The sequence below is a fragment of the Capsicum annuum genome, chromosome 7 (genome assembly GCF_002878395.1).
Source record: "Capsicum annuum cultivar UCD-10X-F1 chromosome 7, UCD10Xv1.1, whole genome shotgun sequence".
NCBI lineage: Eukaryota > Viridiplantae > Streptophyta > Magnoliopsida > Solanales > Solanaceae > Capsicum > Capsicum annuum.
Genome location: NC_061117.1, coordinates 122,690,200 through 122,706,925, shown reverse-complemented (window position 1 = coordinate 122,706,925; position 16,726 = coordinate 122,690,200). Strand labels below are relative to the sequence as shown.

General features: G+C 32.2%; 1 protein-coding gene across 1 annotated transcript in view; it reads right to left on the bottom strand.

Annotated features, from left to right (window-relative positions):
- The window catches only part of LOC107878021 (transcription factor JUNGBRUNNEN 1), a 43,107-nt gene extending 33,827 nt beyond the window's left edge, over nt 1–9,280 (bottom strand). Inside the window, exon 1 of the mRNA XM_016724882.2 lies at nt 8,974–9,280. Coding sequence (XP_016580368.2) covers nt 8,974–9,211 — 238 coding nt within the window. The 5' untranslated portion in view covers nt 9,212–9,280. The remainder of the gene's footprint in view (nt 1–8,973) is intronic.
- Nucleotides 9,281–16,726: the final 7,446 nt, after the last annotated feature.

Below are 16,726 nucleotides of genomic sequence, written 5' to 3'. Positions count from 1 at the left end.
CCCCCTAAGTTCATATAAACTGAGGGTCGCCTCAATAACCCAACCCAAACATCTCATCATACCATAGGAGTCAAAGGGAATCTAACTCACAAGTTAAGATTTGCGGAAGTAATGTCATAAGTCAATATTAGATTCATAATATCTAACTCACACCCAAGTTCACAGTTGTTCACAATACCTCGATGCATAACGAAGTTAATAAATGTATATATTGGGACAAGTCCCCAACAATAGCCAAACCAAGTCTTAATAAGATCGAGTCTAAAGATAAGAGACCAAGAAATAAAGATCTTTCAGAGTAAGGAAGATCACCACTTCAAATTAATGCACGAACCACTTCAATCTACTAATCACTCCATCGGAAGAGAAAAAAATACTTTGGCCCTTATGTCGCGTAGGGACATAGCGTTCGGAGATGGTTGGCAGTTGGAACGCTAGCATGTAACTCAAGGATAAGTGATAAAATATGATCTTAAGTCCTATTGATAAGTTTTGATTAGTTCTTTCAAAAGCAAAGATTGATCTTTTGGTCCAAGCTAAGACAGAAATCCACATGATTCATACAGTTTATGATTTAAAGTAAAGCAAAGCATAATTGATTTTCATTATAAACCCTTGTGTTGTATTAAGGTAGATTTCCTAAAAGTTCTGAGCAATAAGTATAGGCGTAGTATTTAGTACCTAGTTGGGTATGATTCCAAGGTCTCATGCCCCCAAAATTCATGCCACCATAGGTTTCTGATTTGTCCATAGTGGGCTAAGATAATTATCACTTAAGTTAAGGTTCTATTCAGATAGAAAGAGTAGAATAGCTCTCCCTAATGTGGGAAAGATGTTGGACTCCATTTCAGCTCACATGTTTTATGTCGGTTAGAAGAAAGTCCCTGAGTCCCAAAGTTCCAAAAATTCTAAAGCTCCCAAAGTTTCTATGTCCTAAAGTTTTGAAAGAATTCCCTGCAGCTTAATAGTAAAGATTTTCAGAATAGTTTTAAAGTATTTCCCTTCAGATAAAGTGTTTTTCCCTAAGGTTTTAAAGCTTATAGACTATAGATTCTAGAACAGAACAAAAATGATTTTAGAAAACTAAGTGTTAAAGCTCACAAGTTTTACTCAGATTATGCTTTACAGAAAGATATTAGCTACAGTTTTCAACTTTCAACTTACAGATTAAGAGTGAGTCCTTTCTATACTTAGACAATATGATTTAAATGGAGAATACAAGTATAACTTTTAGAACTAAATTTTATGGCTCACAAGATTCATAAAGTATGTTTTTCTTTTTATTGCCTCATACTTCAGTATTTCAAATATTACAGCTTATGTGAGTCATTTACATTTAACATGTATTATTTTTACAAATTATGATGATGAGATAATGTTTTACTTATGCATTTCACCCCCATATACTCAGTATATCCTCAAAGTACTGATCCACATATATGTTTATATGCTACATTGTCTCATAATATAGGTATCAGTTCTGTTGTAGCACGCATACCATATTCAGATAGATTGCATCTTCCAGTCAGCAAGTGATGAGTCCTCTTGATTCAAGGGATTGAGTCAGTCATATTGTTTGAGTAGTATCTTATTTTTCTTTATTCAGCTGTATTTATTTGGGATAGCTGGTGTTCATGTCCTGGCTACTTATAGTTAATACTAGTGGAGGCTTCATAGATAGTCAGTAGAGTTAAGGTATTTGATTCCAATTTTGTTTGCAAAAGAAGAATTGTACTCATTTTAATTTAGTGTTGTATTGATCAGATTTAGAAAAGAGTACTCTTCCACTTATTTTGTTCAGATATATATATTTTATTCAGTTGCTTATGAGTTATGCTAGTAGAAGAGTTAGCTTGGGATCACTTGTAGTCCTAAGCACCGTGTGACGTCTCGGGACCATTTTTGGGGCGTTACAATTTGGGACTTTAACCCTTTTCCCATGCATTAACATACATTCAATACAATCATTTAAGGACTTAACCATTTTAGTCAATTTAACACTATACATGACCGCATGGTCCTTATGGAAACCTTTATTTCTCCACTATTTCAATAGGACATTGCCTTCACTTAATTCAACATACAATTCAATTTATGGTCATCAAGACCCTTACAACAATTCATATTTCAATAATAATCTTTTACCAAATTCTCACCTCACTTGGGTTCAACACACAATTTAAGTTCATCTTTATATCTAGGGACTTTACCTTTTCATTATCCATCAACTAACAAGGTTATCAATTTCACCACACATGATTCATAATTTCTTTAATATATCATTTATCAAGAATTCATGCTCATTGGGTCATTACCCTAGTTCGAGACATTACCAACATATGACTAGACAATTCACTTAGACATTTTCACAAACTCTTTGGGTGCACACCTTCACCAAGGCTATTTCCATGGTAGATATTACCAAGATTAGGGTTATTCAAGACCCTCATGTTAAACCACATACAAAAAGTATCCACACATGCAATTCATCATCAATATCACATATAAACATAAGTCTAGGCAAGATTTAACATTATACACCATTAGGTAACAAAGCCCTTTTAACTTGATTTCAAAACCACCATGTAAACTTACTAATCCAAGTGTGAAATACATGGGTTTAGAGATATTTAAAGAGGGGAAGAGATACATGCCTTAAACAAGATGACATACCAACAATGTTGGTACCTTCTTCCCACTAGATGAGCTCCCTCCAAACCCTAGCCTCCAATCTTGCTTCAAGAAGTTTTTAGAGTGTTTTGGAGTGTTTGAGTCTTGTCAATGAGGGATTAGGAGGCCAAAATGCCTTATATATTTAAGGGACTTAGGGATTTAGGCAAGGGAAATAACCATAAAGCCCTTAGTTAAAATCTGAAAAGTGAACTCTCCCAGGGGTATGGCTCCCCCATATGATTCCCTTAGTAATCGTACCCTAGAGTACGAGTGGTACCCTAAATTGTACCCTAAGCTTATCCTAGGTCAACCATACTATTTTAGAAATGAGTGGTCACCCTTGAGTCATAAGTAAAGGGTACGACTCACCCCCTAGTTATATACACAAATTGTATACCAAATAGTCCACTCTAAATAGAGACTACCCTCCTTACAATTGAGTTGCATACAACTTGTATGCATAGGGTACGATCAAGGGAAGGTCATGTCATAAAGAAAACAGTATGCTACCCTAACATATTGTCCAAGGTATGGTAGGGGGAAAGGGGAGTGGATTTGAACCATATCCATGGGTACGACTCAAGCTCCCAGTCGAACCTAACTCAGCGATACCAAAATTTGTTGATTTGCTCAAGGTTCAAGACCTAGGTATTTCAATAAGAAGATAACGAGTTTATCTATGAAGTAACTTTGGGATAAGCATATATCCGAGGCCAACCCAACTAGTTCAATCCACCAAATAACCAACCAATCCAACCAAACTAAAACAAGGATAATAACTTAATATATGTTTATATATATGACACAATCCATCCATACCATACCCAAGTCCACAGTTGTCCATACAAAGCCTCAAAACCAAAATCGAAGAGTACCTAGTCGGGACATGCCCCGGACCATAGCGAAAAAACAAAGTCTATGAAAGACGAATATATGTAAAGTAATCTATGACATAAAATAGATTCCTTTCTCACTATTTAAATCCAACACTGATATTCTCAAATCTGATCAATGAGCAGGAGGAGTAGTATGGCCAATTCCTGCATCGCATGGGGATACAGTCGCCCAAAGACGGATTAGCAGGTGAATACTAGCATGCATTCAGGATAAGGATAAAATATTATCTTTTAATAAAACCAAGTAAACCAACCATACGTATTCAACCCATATATATATATATATATATATATATATATAACCATATCAGGAAAGGAAATCGGGTTTAGCATGCATTTAAAATTATTAACCTGGGTATGTGAAGCTTAACCATTCTAAACCACCCACGGGCTATATGGGTCCAGTGTAACCCCCTGAACGGGCCTCGATACGTATAGCAACATAAACCAGAAATGCTATAAGAGTAAGGGATTCACAAATACCCTTCACCCTCTATGATACATCTGTACAGTGTACTTAGAGGATTCTCGTGTACCTTATAGTATCATATAAGGTCTCCATAATCTACCCCTTATGTCAGCAAATATGAGTTTTCAGTATTCATCCATTAGACTTCTACCTTCACAATTAGCTATCACACCCCACTTTTATTGCCTAATTAAATCCATTTCTAACCAACCAAACCATTATTATTAACTGAGTCTACAAATGGTGGTATCATTATACCAACTATGACTTGCAAGTATTGTCCATAGCCACACCTTAAGAGGTTAAGGGATTCCCGTGTACCCATTTACCAGGTTAACTTGAGTGAGTCCCACCTTACAAGTGTTCCATTATTAGATTAGCTTAAGGGAAATCCCATGCACCACAGAAGTTGTACAATTACCATGTTTACTTGAGGGATTCCTTTGTACTGATCAAGGGTGTTTAATTAATCAAACCGTTACTACCAAAACCATTCTATTTAACCATTCCAAATCATTCACACCATTTAAACAATTTTAGACCATTCCAAACATTTAAAGCATTTATACCATTCAAACCATTTAAACCATCCAAATCCATTTAGGGTTTCATTACTAAATCATACCATACAATAGTTCCAATTAAAGTTCAATAATAAAGTGAAAACATTCTTTTAGGCATTTTATCAAACATGTTGAGGCCATACCTTTACCAAGACTAAAACCAAAGCATGAACCGTCATAATTTGGGTTACTCATGACCATTTGTTAAATCATAACCAACAGGCACCCACATGTGTAAACCAATGCCAAAAATATGTAAAAACATAGTTTAACCCAAGACTTAACAATACACATCAAGACCCTCAACATTAGTTTCCAAAACCACCATTTGTGACTCATAAATCAATGTTTAAAACACATTAAATCATGCCTTTAGTTGGAACTAACAATGAGGGAAGAAGTACATTCCTTTTACAAGAGGATTTCGGAGAGTAACTTGACTCTCGAGCCTTTTGAAGAACACATGTAGAAACCCTAGCCTCCAATCTTCAAGAGAGAGTATGCGAGAGTATTTGGAGTGTTTCTATTCCTTAACAAGTGTTGTGAGAGGCCACCAATGATTATATAACATGGGAACATAAGGGTTTTGGGGTGAGAAATGTCCAAAAGATCCCCAACTTAAAATTTGAAAATCCATCCTCAGGAGGGTACAACCCAACCGTGCAAACCGTATCTTAGGGTATGAGTGGTGCCCCAACTCATATCCTAGACCTCACCAAAACCCTCCACACTGGTCCCAATACGACTACGCTAACCCAACTCGTACCTTAGGGTATGATTGGTACCCCAAACCGTACCTACATCCGTACCTTGGACAGTTTCAACTAGGCAACTAATAAGCTTCATACGACTAGGCTTCATACACCTCGTATTCCACTATATGACTCGTATGATGGTAAGTCGTATCTTGGACAGTAACTAAACCAACCTTACTGCCGAACATATGAGCGAGCCATCAAGCCATCCCCTAACCCGTATCCAAGGGTACGAATGATACCCTTGAGTCGTACCAAGTCCAGAAAGTCCAAAATCTAAGAAATTTTGCAAGGGTCCAAATCCCGAGGTGTTATAGATATTATCTATTTAAAATAACTTATAATAATTAATATGTTAACATGAAAATTTCTTTTGATATTTTAAAAAAATGTACTTTTAATTATTTATATGTTACTTTCATATTAATTTTTATTCATATTAATTTCTATTCACATCAAATGATGTTCTACAAATTAATAAAAGCTAATTTTGATGAACAATTTACAACACCTATAATGTAACAAGGGAGTGATTATTATTTTATACATGGGACTAAAAAATTACTGAACATCTTTTGATTTACTAACAACAAAATGTCTTTGACCTTATTCTCCTAATAAATGTGGGACAAAAATAATCATAATTTACTCCTTTTAAGTTTTAACTGTTGAACACTACTGATATTAATGTCAGGGGTAACTAAAGCAATAAAAGATGAATTGGTCAAGAAAGATTTGTATGGTTAAAATAATATAAGATATTTAATATATGTCAAGTATTGACTCGAAGTGCTCATCAATTTCCATTTTCTGATCACTATTGGGTTATCGCTTTTCGGTAACCATCTTAATCAGTGACAATTAATTTTATTATATGAGGATTTGCCATTGAAGTTCAACCATTATACTCTTACAGATTATGTAAAAGTCAAAAATTTTTTGGAGGATTAAAATGTTAAATTTAAAGGAAAAAAATTAAGTTATAAAATATTTTTTTAAGTATTTTTATCTTATATATTTACTTTTATAATCGTGCAAAGCGCGTATAAATTTAATAGTTAGCTAATACAAGAGAAATTGGTCAATGACAATGGCAGTCACTCTTTTTAATATTTTTTAAAAGAATTGTCTATATTGACTCCTACAACTTTGGGGTCAAGCCCTTGGCCTAAAAATATTGTAGGAAAAGGTCAAACAAATGTGCAGCCTCCACAAACCAAATCTAAATAGCGTTCTTTCGTAAAGTGATATTAGTCTGTTTTTTATTTGAAAGGAGTAATATTTTTTTATATCGTTATTTTATAGCCACAGGAAGGTCACCCATTTACCATATAAAAGTCCCTAATTTTTTGTTTCTCAAATTTGGTACGCTAGTCAAAACACATACATAGAAGAGGAAACATAGGGATCAATCTATCATAAGTATACTTCTAAATTTGAAAATAATTTATTTTAAACTTCTCATCTTATTTTAAAGAGAATATTTTTTTTCTTTAAATAATTTTTTATCTAGGAAGAGCTAGGAGCCTCTATAAAGGCGGAAGCAAAGTGATTTGATTTTTTCTTCTCCATACTTAATTATGTTTACGTTTTTCTTTGAATGATATATTGTAATTCTCCATGTGTATGTGGAGTTAAGCTTCTCGTTTTAGAATTATGGTAGCTTCTTGATTATTGTAGTAAGGATTCGATTTGTGAAGATGATTATATTATTGTTATTAAAGAAAAGAAAAAGGTTTTATAGTCATACAAATATTAACGGTAAAATGAAAATTTTGAAATATTTTTGGCATGGGATTCGTTTACAAGAAAATTTTCCATCAATATAAGGAAATGACTGGCTGTGCGGAATTTGTTTTACTTGCAGCCTATTTTAGCTTTTGACTTTATATAACATTGTTAATCTTTGACAATCAAAATTGATAAGAAATGAAGTTTTGATTTGACTCAATTTCAAAAGTTAGTTTATGAATTAAAAATATATTGCAAAGATCATATAAGGAGACCAAGGAAACTCACACCTCGCATGTGGGACTCAACAACTTCGCACCCCAACTCCCACAACCTTCACATTCATGATTAATGGATATCTGAATTGTGAATAATATGAGATTAGGATCCAACATTGGGTAACTCTCTGAATTTTCTGGCAGTTTATTACCTTTTATGCATGTCACATTACTTCATAATTGAATATAGTAGGATGAGGTAGAGCTGTGGAGGGATGTTTTGCCGAAAGTATTTTGGTCATAGCTGGATAAGGGATGATAGTAGAATGACATGGAAATTCTACATCAATATAATGTGATCGACTGAACATTAAAAAAAAATAAAATGAATTACGAACTGTTAAGTATTCCACATTGAAAGAGGAAAGGGTCTTTGATCTCCTTGTAAGGCTTGAGCAATCCTCCTCTTTATGAGCTAACTTTTGGGATGTAGTTAAGCCCAAGACCAATTTTCACATGCTATCAAAGCTAGGCCCATCCCATAGCTTTGTTTACCGATGGTGGCCGCCCATATATCCTCCTCTTCATGAGCTAGCGAATTTTCACAGGAACTTCATGTTGTCACTAAATTACTCGTAGCTAATTTAATAGTCTGTAACTAAATAAAATTAGATATAAATTTATTATTTAATTATAGAATTTGTATAAAGTTGAATAAGTAGACATACATGTCCTCTGTGACATAATGCACATAGAACACCATGTAGGACAAGAATTGACCATGTATAATGCAACATAGGACATATGTGTCTACTTGTTAAAATTTATATAAGTTTCAGTGCCTACTTGTGCATACCCAAAATTGAAGATCATAAATATGATCTTAGATCAAGTTAAAGGCATATTTATGTATTGTGCCTCATGTATTTTCTGCTAGACCATCACATATTTTAGCAGATATCATTTTGGGTTTTGAGGAAGATCTATGGGTGAATTCAAGCGGATTCAAAAATTAAAGTTACAGATTTTCATAACATGTCAAATTAGTATATATTTTTAATTAATTTTAGAATATTTATAAATATTCAATAGATTTCCTAAAATATATAAGATTTTGAACAAAAATTGTTAGATTCACATCAACCATAAATTATTATTAAGTAGATTGGCCAATTTGAACATAGATTTGAGGAAAAAATAACATATATAAAATAACTTGCATACAATTGATCTAAACAAAAACTATTAAATTTAAGCTTTTACGTGAGCCATATTTAACAAAGTAGATTGGCCAATTTGAACATAGACTTGTGCAAAAAGTGACACAAAATAATCTGTATTTATATGATTTGAAAAAAAACTATTGAATTTATGTGAATCATAGATTACTAGTAGATTGGCCAATTCAAAAGACTTGTCCAAGAAGATAACATATATACAATCTGAAAAGAAGATATAAATGATTCACGTGAGTCACAAAGTACTTAGTGGATTGGTTTTTAAACATAGGCTTGTGAACCAGGTAACACAAAATTACTTGTATGTAGAATCTGAACAAAAATTATTAGATTCGCGTGAGTCATATATAGATTACTAATAAGTAGAATGATCGATTTGAACATAGACTTGTAAAAAAGATAACATAAATTTACTTGTATATATACTTACGTGGAAGATCCCAAGGATCATTTTTGTAAATATCAACCTCTTTGATGAGATCAAGTTTGATCCTTTTGTTTTCCACTTTGCGTCTAAGATAAAATCCCAAAAGTTCTTCGTCCGTAGGGTGAAATCGAAAACCTGGAAGGATCAATTCTTTTTCTTCATCGTCAGCAGTACTTTTGCTCTTACCTTCACCTCCTATGCTTTCCATTGCTTCACTTTTGTCTACTCTCTTTTCACTCATTTTTAATTATCACACTTGCTACTGCATGGACATCTTATAGAGGTTTTTAGTCAATAAGCCAAAAAAAAACACAAATATTAAATAATAATAATAATAGGAGAACGAGTATATTTTAATGAGAAAGGTCCAAAGATGGTAGTTGCTTTGGTCAAAGACCACCGAACATAATTGGCCTATTTAACTTTGTTGATTATTCAAAATGACTGACAAATGGCGATATTCCATCAAATTCATTTTATGTGAAAGTATTTGAAGATTTCTTTTTCTTTTTTTTTTTTTGGAAATTTCCTAATATGCTCCATAATTTTCTATGATGGTAACATTATGTCACATCTAGAATTAAATCGAAATTTTATTTGATTATTTCAACATATTCAAATGTGTTGCTCCCTCCATATCTCATATTAGTTGTATTTGATTATTTCAACATATTCAAATGTGTTGCTCCCTCCATATCTCATATTAGTTGTGAAGATCACTAAAAATATTTATTCCTAATATTTGTCATTTTACAAAATGATTAAGTTGATCCATTCTTCCCATTTTATCAATAATATAATTAAGTGTACCGAAAGTAACCAGTATTGATTGTATAAAACTATAAATTTGAAGAGTTCAAACAAGTAATTATTGATTGATATTATGATTTTCCAAATATCAGCAAGATGAGCTTAGCCTTTTTCTGAAATCGAATACATATTTATTGAAGAGAAACAAGAGCAAACTAGTAAATAAAAATATTTTTTTTATCTATAATTTTTAAGGAGCATGAAAAAAAAAAAAAAAGCGCGAGAACTAATATGAGACAAAGGAGCCACGAAGTATTCTTTTAATCCATTAAACTTTAGAAGGAAAGTGTGTAAGGAATACTTGATAAAGCTTCGAGTCATTTATGAATTAGGTGAGCAATTGGAAGGTCAGAGATTTAAATACTGCATCAAAGTATGATACTTTTTCCAGTTAAAAATAATATTTTCTTTTTTTTTTCTTTTTTTTTCTTTTTTAAATAACATTATCATAATATCATTTACCTGTTTCGGAATAGATTGCAAATTCTAATTAAGCAATTATGAATTCCCTCATTTTCAAAACACGGGTCTTCTTCCGTTTGGAATGTTGAGATTATTTTCCCACATCACTTGTTCAATTAAATATAAACAATTAACACACTTTAAACGCTATAAAGGTTTGTCTCTCATTGTAGTTATTGTTGGATATTGCATCTGTTATTCTAGAATAATTAGTTGTTAGTTATAGGAGTTCAATTATTAAGTTAGTAGGATATTCAATTTTTTTAATGTTAGTAAAAGTCTAATACTTTAGTTGTAGGAGGAGTCAACAACTTTATTTATGTATAGTAAAATTTATGTGAGAAAAGTTTTTTCAATAAGATTTTATTTTCTATTGTTTGTTTTCCTCTTCCAAAAAACTTAACAGTGGTATCAAAACTTATGGTTCAATAATCCAATGGTGTGGTGAGACGAGATTAAATAAGTTCAAAACGATTTCAAAATCATGCTGCAACAGTTTGGCGATAATGAAGATTTTTGTCTAGTTACATGTGGAGAAGGAGCTTAAAGTATATTTTCAACATTCCTGCTGCCACATCTTTAAAAATAAAAATAACATATTTTTTAAATCATTTTTAACCCATAATATTTTAAACTTTATTTTTAACCATGGAAAGTACCAGTTATGAAGATTATATCAAGAACAAAGTTCATGCATGTGATGTGAAGAAGGTGGATCAAGTGAAGAAAATCAAGTCAAAAGGGGGAGATTTGTTAGGGTTTTTTGCCTTGATTTTCTTACCAAATTTAATTTTTAATTTTCTTGAAAGAAAAAATAAAAATAATACCATAATTACTTTTACTTTTCCTGAAAGAAAAATATAAAACTTTTTCATATTTGGCTAACCTCTTTCTTGGAGGAAAGGTTTCAGACATCTATAAATAGAAGACCCCCTTCTCATACCATAACATAATAACATTCACAATGTAACCATCAAAAGTCTAGTTTATGGGGAGATTTCTCCCAATATGTTTTATACTTTTTTTTAATAGGTTTTAAGTTTTTTCAATAATATTATTTTTAATATGTAGGTCGTTTGACCAAACCATATTAATAATATATTTTTAGTATTTATTTTTCGTTGTCATCTGAATTATCACCATATTAGTTTGCAAACTATTAGCTTCCACATGACGCCCTATCGATTTCGAACACAACAAGTGGTATCAAGAGCCTTCATCGATCCTCATGGATCTGTGAATTCATTGAAGAAAAGCTTTCAATCAATTTTTTTATATTTTCAATCTATTTTTAATTCTTACTTTTATTTTTAATGAAGGACTATTTTTAACACTTACTTTTATTTTTAACGTAGGGCTATTTTTAATCGATTTTCAACCCACATTATTTTAAATCTTGTTTTTCAAATCATGACAAGCAATATTCTCACTTTCAATGCCCACAAATCTTCACTGGTGAAAACTATTAAATTTGGGCAACTAAGATGAAATCTTATCTTGAAGCTTATGATTTGTGGTAAGTTGTAGAGGAAGACAATCATATACAACCACTCCCTGCAAATCCTTCTGCTGTCGAAATTAAACTTCACTCAGAAGAGAAATCCAAAAAATATAAAGCAAAAATTGTAATTCAAAATCCAGTTGTTGATTCAATTTTCTCAAAAATTATTGCATGTGAAACAACAAAAGAAGCTTGGGAAAAACTTCAAAAAGAGTACCAAGGGAGTGAACGAGGCAGACAAAATCAAATTCTGAATTCGAAAAGAGATTTTGAATCTCTTAGGATGCAAGAAAGTGAGACAATCACTAAGTATTCTGATATAATTTCTTTGATTGTCAATGGAATCAAGTTATTTGCGAAGATTTTAAAGACAATAGAATAGGTGAAAAAATTCTAGTGACTATTTTTAAGAGATTTGAGTCCAAAATCTCCGCTTTGAAAGAGTCTACAGATCTCTCTGTCATCTCTCTTGCTGAATTGATAAGCACTCTTCAAGCACAAGAGCAAAGAAAAGCTTATAGGAAACAAAAAGGTGTTGAAGGCATTTTTTATGTAAATCGCCAAAAAAGAAAAGTTGATTATCCACCTTGCAAATATTGTAAAAAGAAAACACACTTAGAAAAATTTTGCTGGTGGAGACCTGATGCATTATGTGAAAGTTGCAAAAGAAAGGGTCACGTCACAAAAGTGTGCAAGTTCAAATACACTAAAGATGATTCAAAAGCACTACTTGTGGAAGAAGAAAGCGAAGACCAACTTTACTAGATTGCAGCAACAGAAACAAGAAGGAGCGTTGGATATTGCATCTGTTACTGCAACAGTATTCTAGAATAATTAGTTGTTTAGTTATAGGAGGAGTCCTTAGTTATTTAGTTATCGGAGGAGTCCAATTATTAAGTTAGTAGGATATTCAGGTTTTTTTTTTTAATTTTAGTAAAAGTCTAATACTTTAGTTGTAGGAGGAGTCAACAACTTTATTCATGTGTCTATATAAAGACTCATAATTAATAAAATTTATATGAGAAAACTTTTTGCAATAAGATTTTATTTTCTATTGTTTGTTTTCCTCTTCCAAGAAACCTAACAGTTATGGTATAACTGCATCTTCTATTTTATTGGGTTGAGATTCCCTCGAGTATTTTTTCTTCCAGTATTTGTCGATAGGGCTTAAAGGCCAAGATCTTCCTTAATTCCAGGGAAAAAAACACATCGGCGAATTTGGTTTTAACATGGACTTCAAGTTAATATATAAAAATTAAACCTGTAATTAAATATTTATTATAGATAGCGAAAGAGTTGGTTTGGTTTTGCTGAGGTCCAATCCATGTGGAAGAAAACTTCATGTGTCAATTAGTAGAGAGTAAATCCGCAGAACAAGCAAAATTTGTGGAGGATAAATTTTTTATTTTCTTTTCCTTTTCTTATTTTATGTTTAGAGGTCAAGTTTTGTTATTCGGAGCTCAAGTTTTGTGATCTAAAAAGGATGATCATTCCTCATTGTAAGAACATCCAAAAATTCATAGTTAATTTATTGAAAAAGTAGAGAGTTGAAATAGGAATTCTCTTAGGTGTAATCCCTTTATTTGTTAATAATAAAAAATAATTATTTCTGGTGGATGTAAGATCATTCAGATCTGAACAACATTAAATCTTGTGTCTTTCTCTTGTTCTTTATTTCATATTTTCGCTAATAATTGATAACAAAGTCAAGGTTCTGTCTGAATATGCTCTGTGATTGCAACACAATGTGAACTTCCATATTAGAAAATAATTAATTTGATTTTTTGTATTTTCAAATACTATCTGTAGTGGAAGAGGAAGAATAACTATTGATAAGTTTCATGAAATTTGAAATTGATAGATTTAGTGGGTCCAACAACATTAATATCTGAAAAATTTAGGTGATTGCATTATTGCAGAGGAAAGGTTCAATCCATGCTATTGATATGAAGTAGCTTGATGTTACATTAGATTCTGATAAGGAGAAGATTGAAGGCTATGCATTGAGTGTCATCCAACTGTACCTTACACCTAGTGTGCTCTGTGAAGTGTGTACAGGTACCAATGAGATGGCCAAATAGTTACGAAACAAACTTCAAGGGATTTACCAGGATAGATCGATGACAATAAGGGTATTGTTTCAATAGTGTCTTCACACATTTAAGGTGGGTCAGGTGCTCTGTTACAAGACCATCTAGATACGTTCAATAAACTTAATAGGTACTTACAGAATGCCAAAATTAAAAAGAATGAAGAGACATTTGAATGTCCTTTGCTATTTTCGTTGACTTCAAATATCTTGATATTGAGAATTCAATAAAGTATAACAATGAACCTATCACTCTTGAGCAAGTGCAACAAACACTTAACTCTGGATGTGTAAAGGCATTTTGAAGGAGACAAAGATAATAAAGCTAGTGGGCTCTTTGTGAGAGGTCATACTAGCCAACAAGAAGGAGCAAATCAAAGCACAGATTGAAGTTTCATATGAACAAAAAGAATGTGGAGTGTGGGGGCCGCCACAAGAAGGGACACTTTGAACGAGATTGACCGATGTCAAAGTCCAAAAAAAGACAAGTGTGTTCATTGTTGAATAGGTACATGATTCCGATAAAAAATAAGTACTTTCAACATCATGCAATAGTCGAGTCAATAGCAACAAATGGGTGCTAAAATCTTATTGTACTTTGCATATGACATTTTGAAGAGATTTTTTTTACGACTACGAGAAAGTGAAGGAACCATAGTAATGGGCAATAATGCAACTTATAAAACATTTGGCATTGGTTCAGTTCGAATTCGCTGTCATAATGAATTATGAGGACTATTATAGAAGTTCATCATATTGCTGATATGAAGAAGAATTTGATCTCCCTAGGTACTCTAGATAAACATGGCTATAAGTACATGAACAAAGGAGAAACTCTGAAGGTGACTAAATATCTTTAGCTATGCTGAAGGACAAGTTGGAGAATACCCTTACACACTAGCAGAAAACACCATTGTTGACTCTGTCAATGAATATATCCTGTAGTTATCTAATGACGACAAGGTAATATTATGATACATGAGACTGGGTCATATGAGCACACGGGGTCTGGAGATATTGAGTAACTGTAACCTTTTGAATGGTGAGAAGATACGCACACTTGAATTATGTGAGCACTGCATTTAAAAAAAAGCATAAGAAGGTCAGCTTTAGCACTGACAAGCACAAAATAGGAAAGGAGCCAGAAAATATCCATTTAGACTTATGGGGTCCCTTAAAATCTCTTTTAAAGGAAGAAAATAAGTATCTTCTCACATTCATTGATGATTTTTATGAAAGGTTTGGATGCATTTCTTGAAGGGAAAAAATGATGTTTTTGAAGCATTTAAGGAATGAAAGATATTGGCTAATAATCAATTAAAACGAAAAATAAGTATATTTGCATAAACAATGGCTTGGAGTTTTATAGTGAAGAGTTCAATGATTTCTGCAAGGTTTAAGGATCTTAAGACATAAGATGGTCAAGCACACACCAGGTAGAATAGAGTTTCCAAGAGAATAAATGAAACTCTTCTTGAAAAGGCTCGATGTATGCTTCTACAAGACAATATGCCTAAAGTGGTTTGGGCTAAAATAGTTCACACTACTTTTCATAATGGCAATCAATCTCTAGCATCATCAATTGTACTTAAGACTCAAAATGAGGTATGGTCAGGTAAACTCTCTAACTATTCATACTTACGAGTATTTGGGTTTCCATTTTATTATTATGTTAATGAAAGAAAGGTTGAACCAAGGTCTAAGAAGGCCAAATTCTTAAAGTATGTGGATGGAGTAAAAGAGTACAAACTTTGATAGGTGTGTTTACTTAAGTTTGTAGCTAGAGATGTTACTTCTGATGAATTCTCTATACTTGATCCTTAATAAGTTTCTGTGGAGTCATTAGAAAACGGGAACAACGAGCAGATGGATCTTACCAAGGAGAAGGATCAGGAAACTCAAGTTGATGAGTCAAAAATACAGAGTTTGAAGAACATAATGTCAATAAACCATATATAATTGTAAAGGGAAAAGACAAAAGGCAGATACAAAAATCAAAATGCCTTATAGAAAAAGAAAATTTTATTACATATGCATCTGTAGCTATAGAAGAAGAGATTAAGGATCTTGAACCCATATCATATGTTGAAACAACTTCTTTCAAGAATGCTGCACAATGACGATTATCCATGACAGGAGAGATGACGTCTCTTAACAAAAATCAGACATGGGTCTTTGTTAAGAGGCCAGGGGGGAATAATATAGTTGAATATAAATGGATATACAAAAAAAAAGAGGAAATTTCTGAAGTGGAGGATGCTAGGTTTAAGGAAAGATTGGTTGTAAAGAGTTTTAGTCAGAAAGATGGACTTTACTACAATAAGATCTTTTCTTCAATTATGAAACATATCTCAATTCGGGTGCTACTAACATTGATTTCACAATTTGACTTAGAGCTTTAACAACTTAATATCAATATTTATTTCTTACATGGTGATCTAGAAGAGAAAATCTATATAGATCATCATGAAGGTTTAGTAACTGAGGGAAAACAACATCATGTTTGCCAATTAAAGAAATCAATGTATTATTTGAACCAATCAACTAGATAGTGGTACAAGAGATTTGATGCATTAATCACTAGACACGAATTCTAAAAAAGTTCATTTGATAGTTGTATATCATAATAAGATGTCTGGTAACTCAATGATTTATTTACTATTATATGTTGATGATATGCTCATTGTTGCTAGCAGCATCATAGAGATAAATACTTTGAAGAAATTATTGATCAAGAATTTTGACATGAAGTATCTGGGAGCTACAAAGAAAATCCTTGGAATAGAGATGTCAAAAGAATACGGTGTTGTAAATCTTTCTTATAAGATGTATATCAAAAATGTTTTTGAGAGATAATATATATATATATATATATATATATATATATATATATA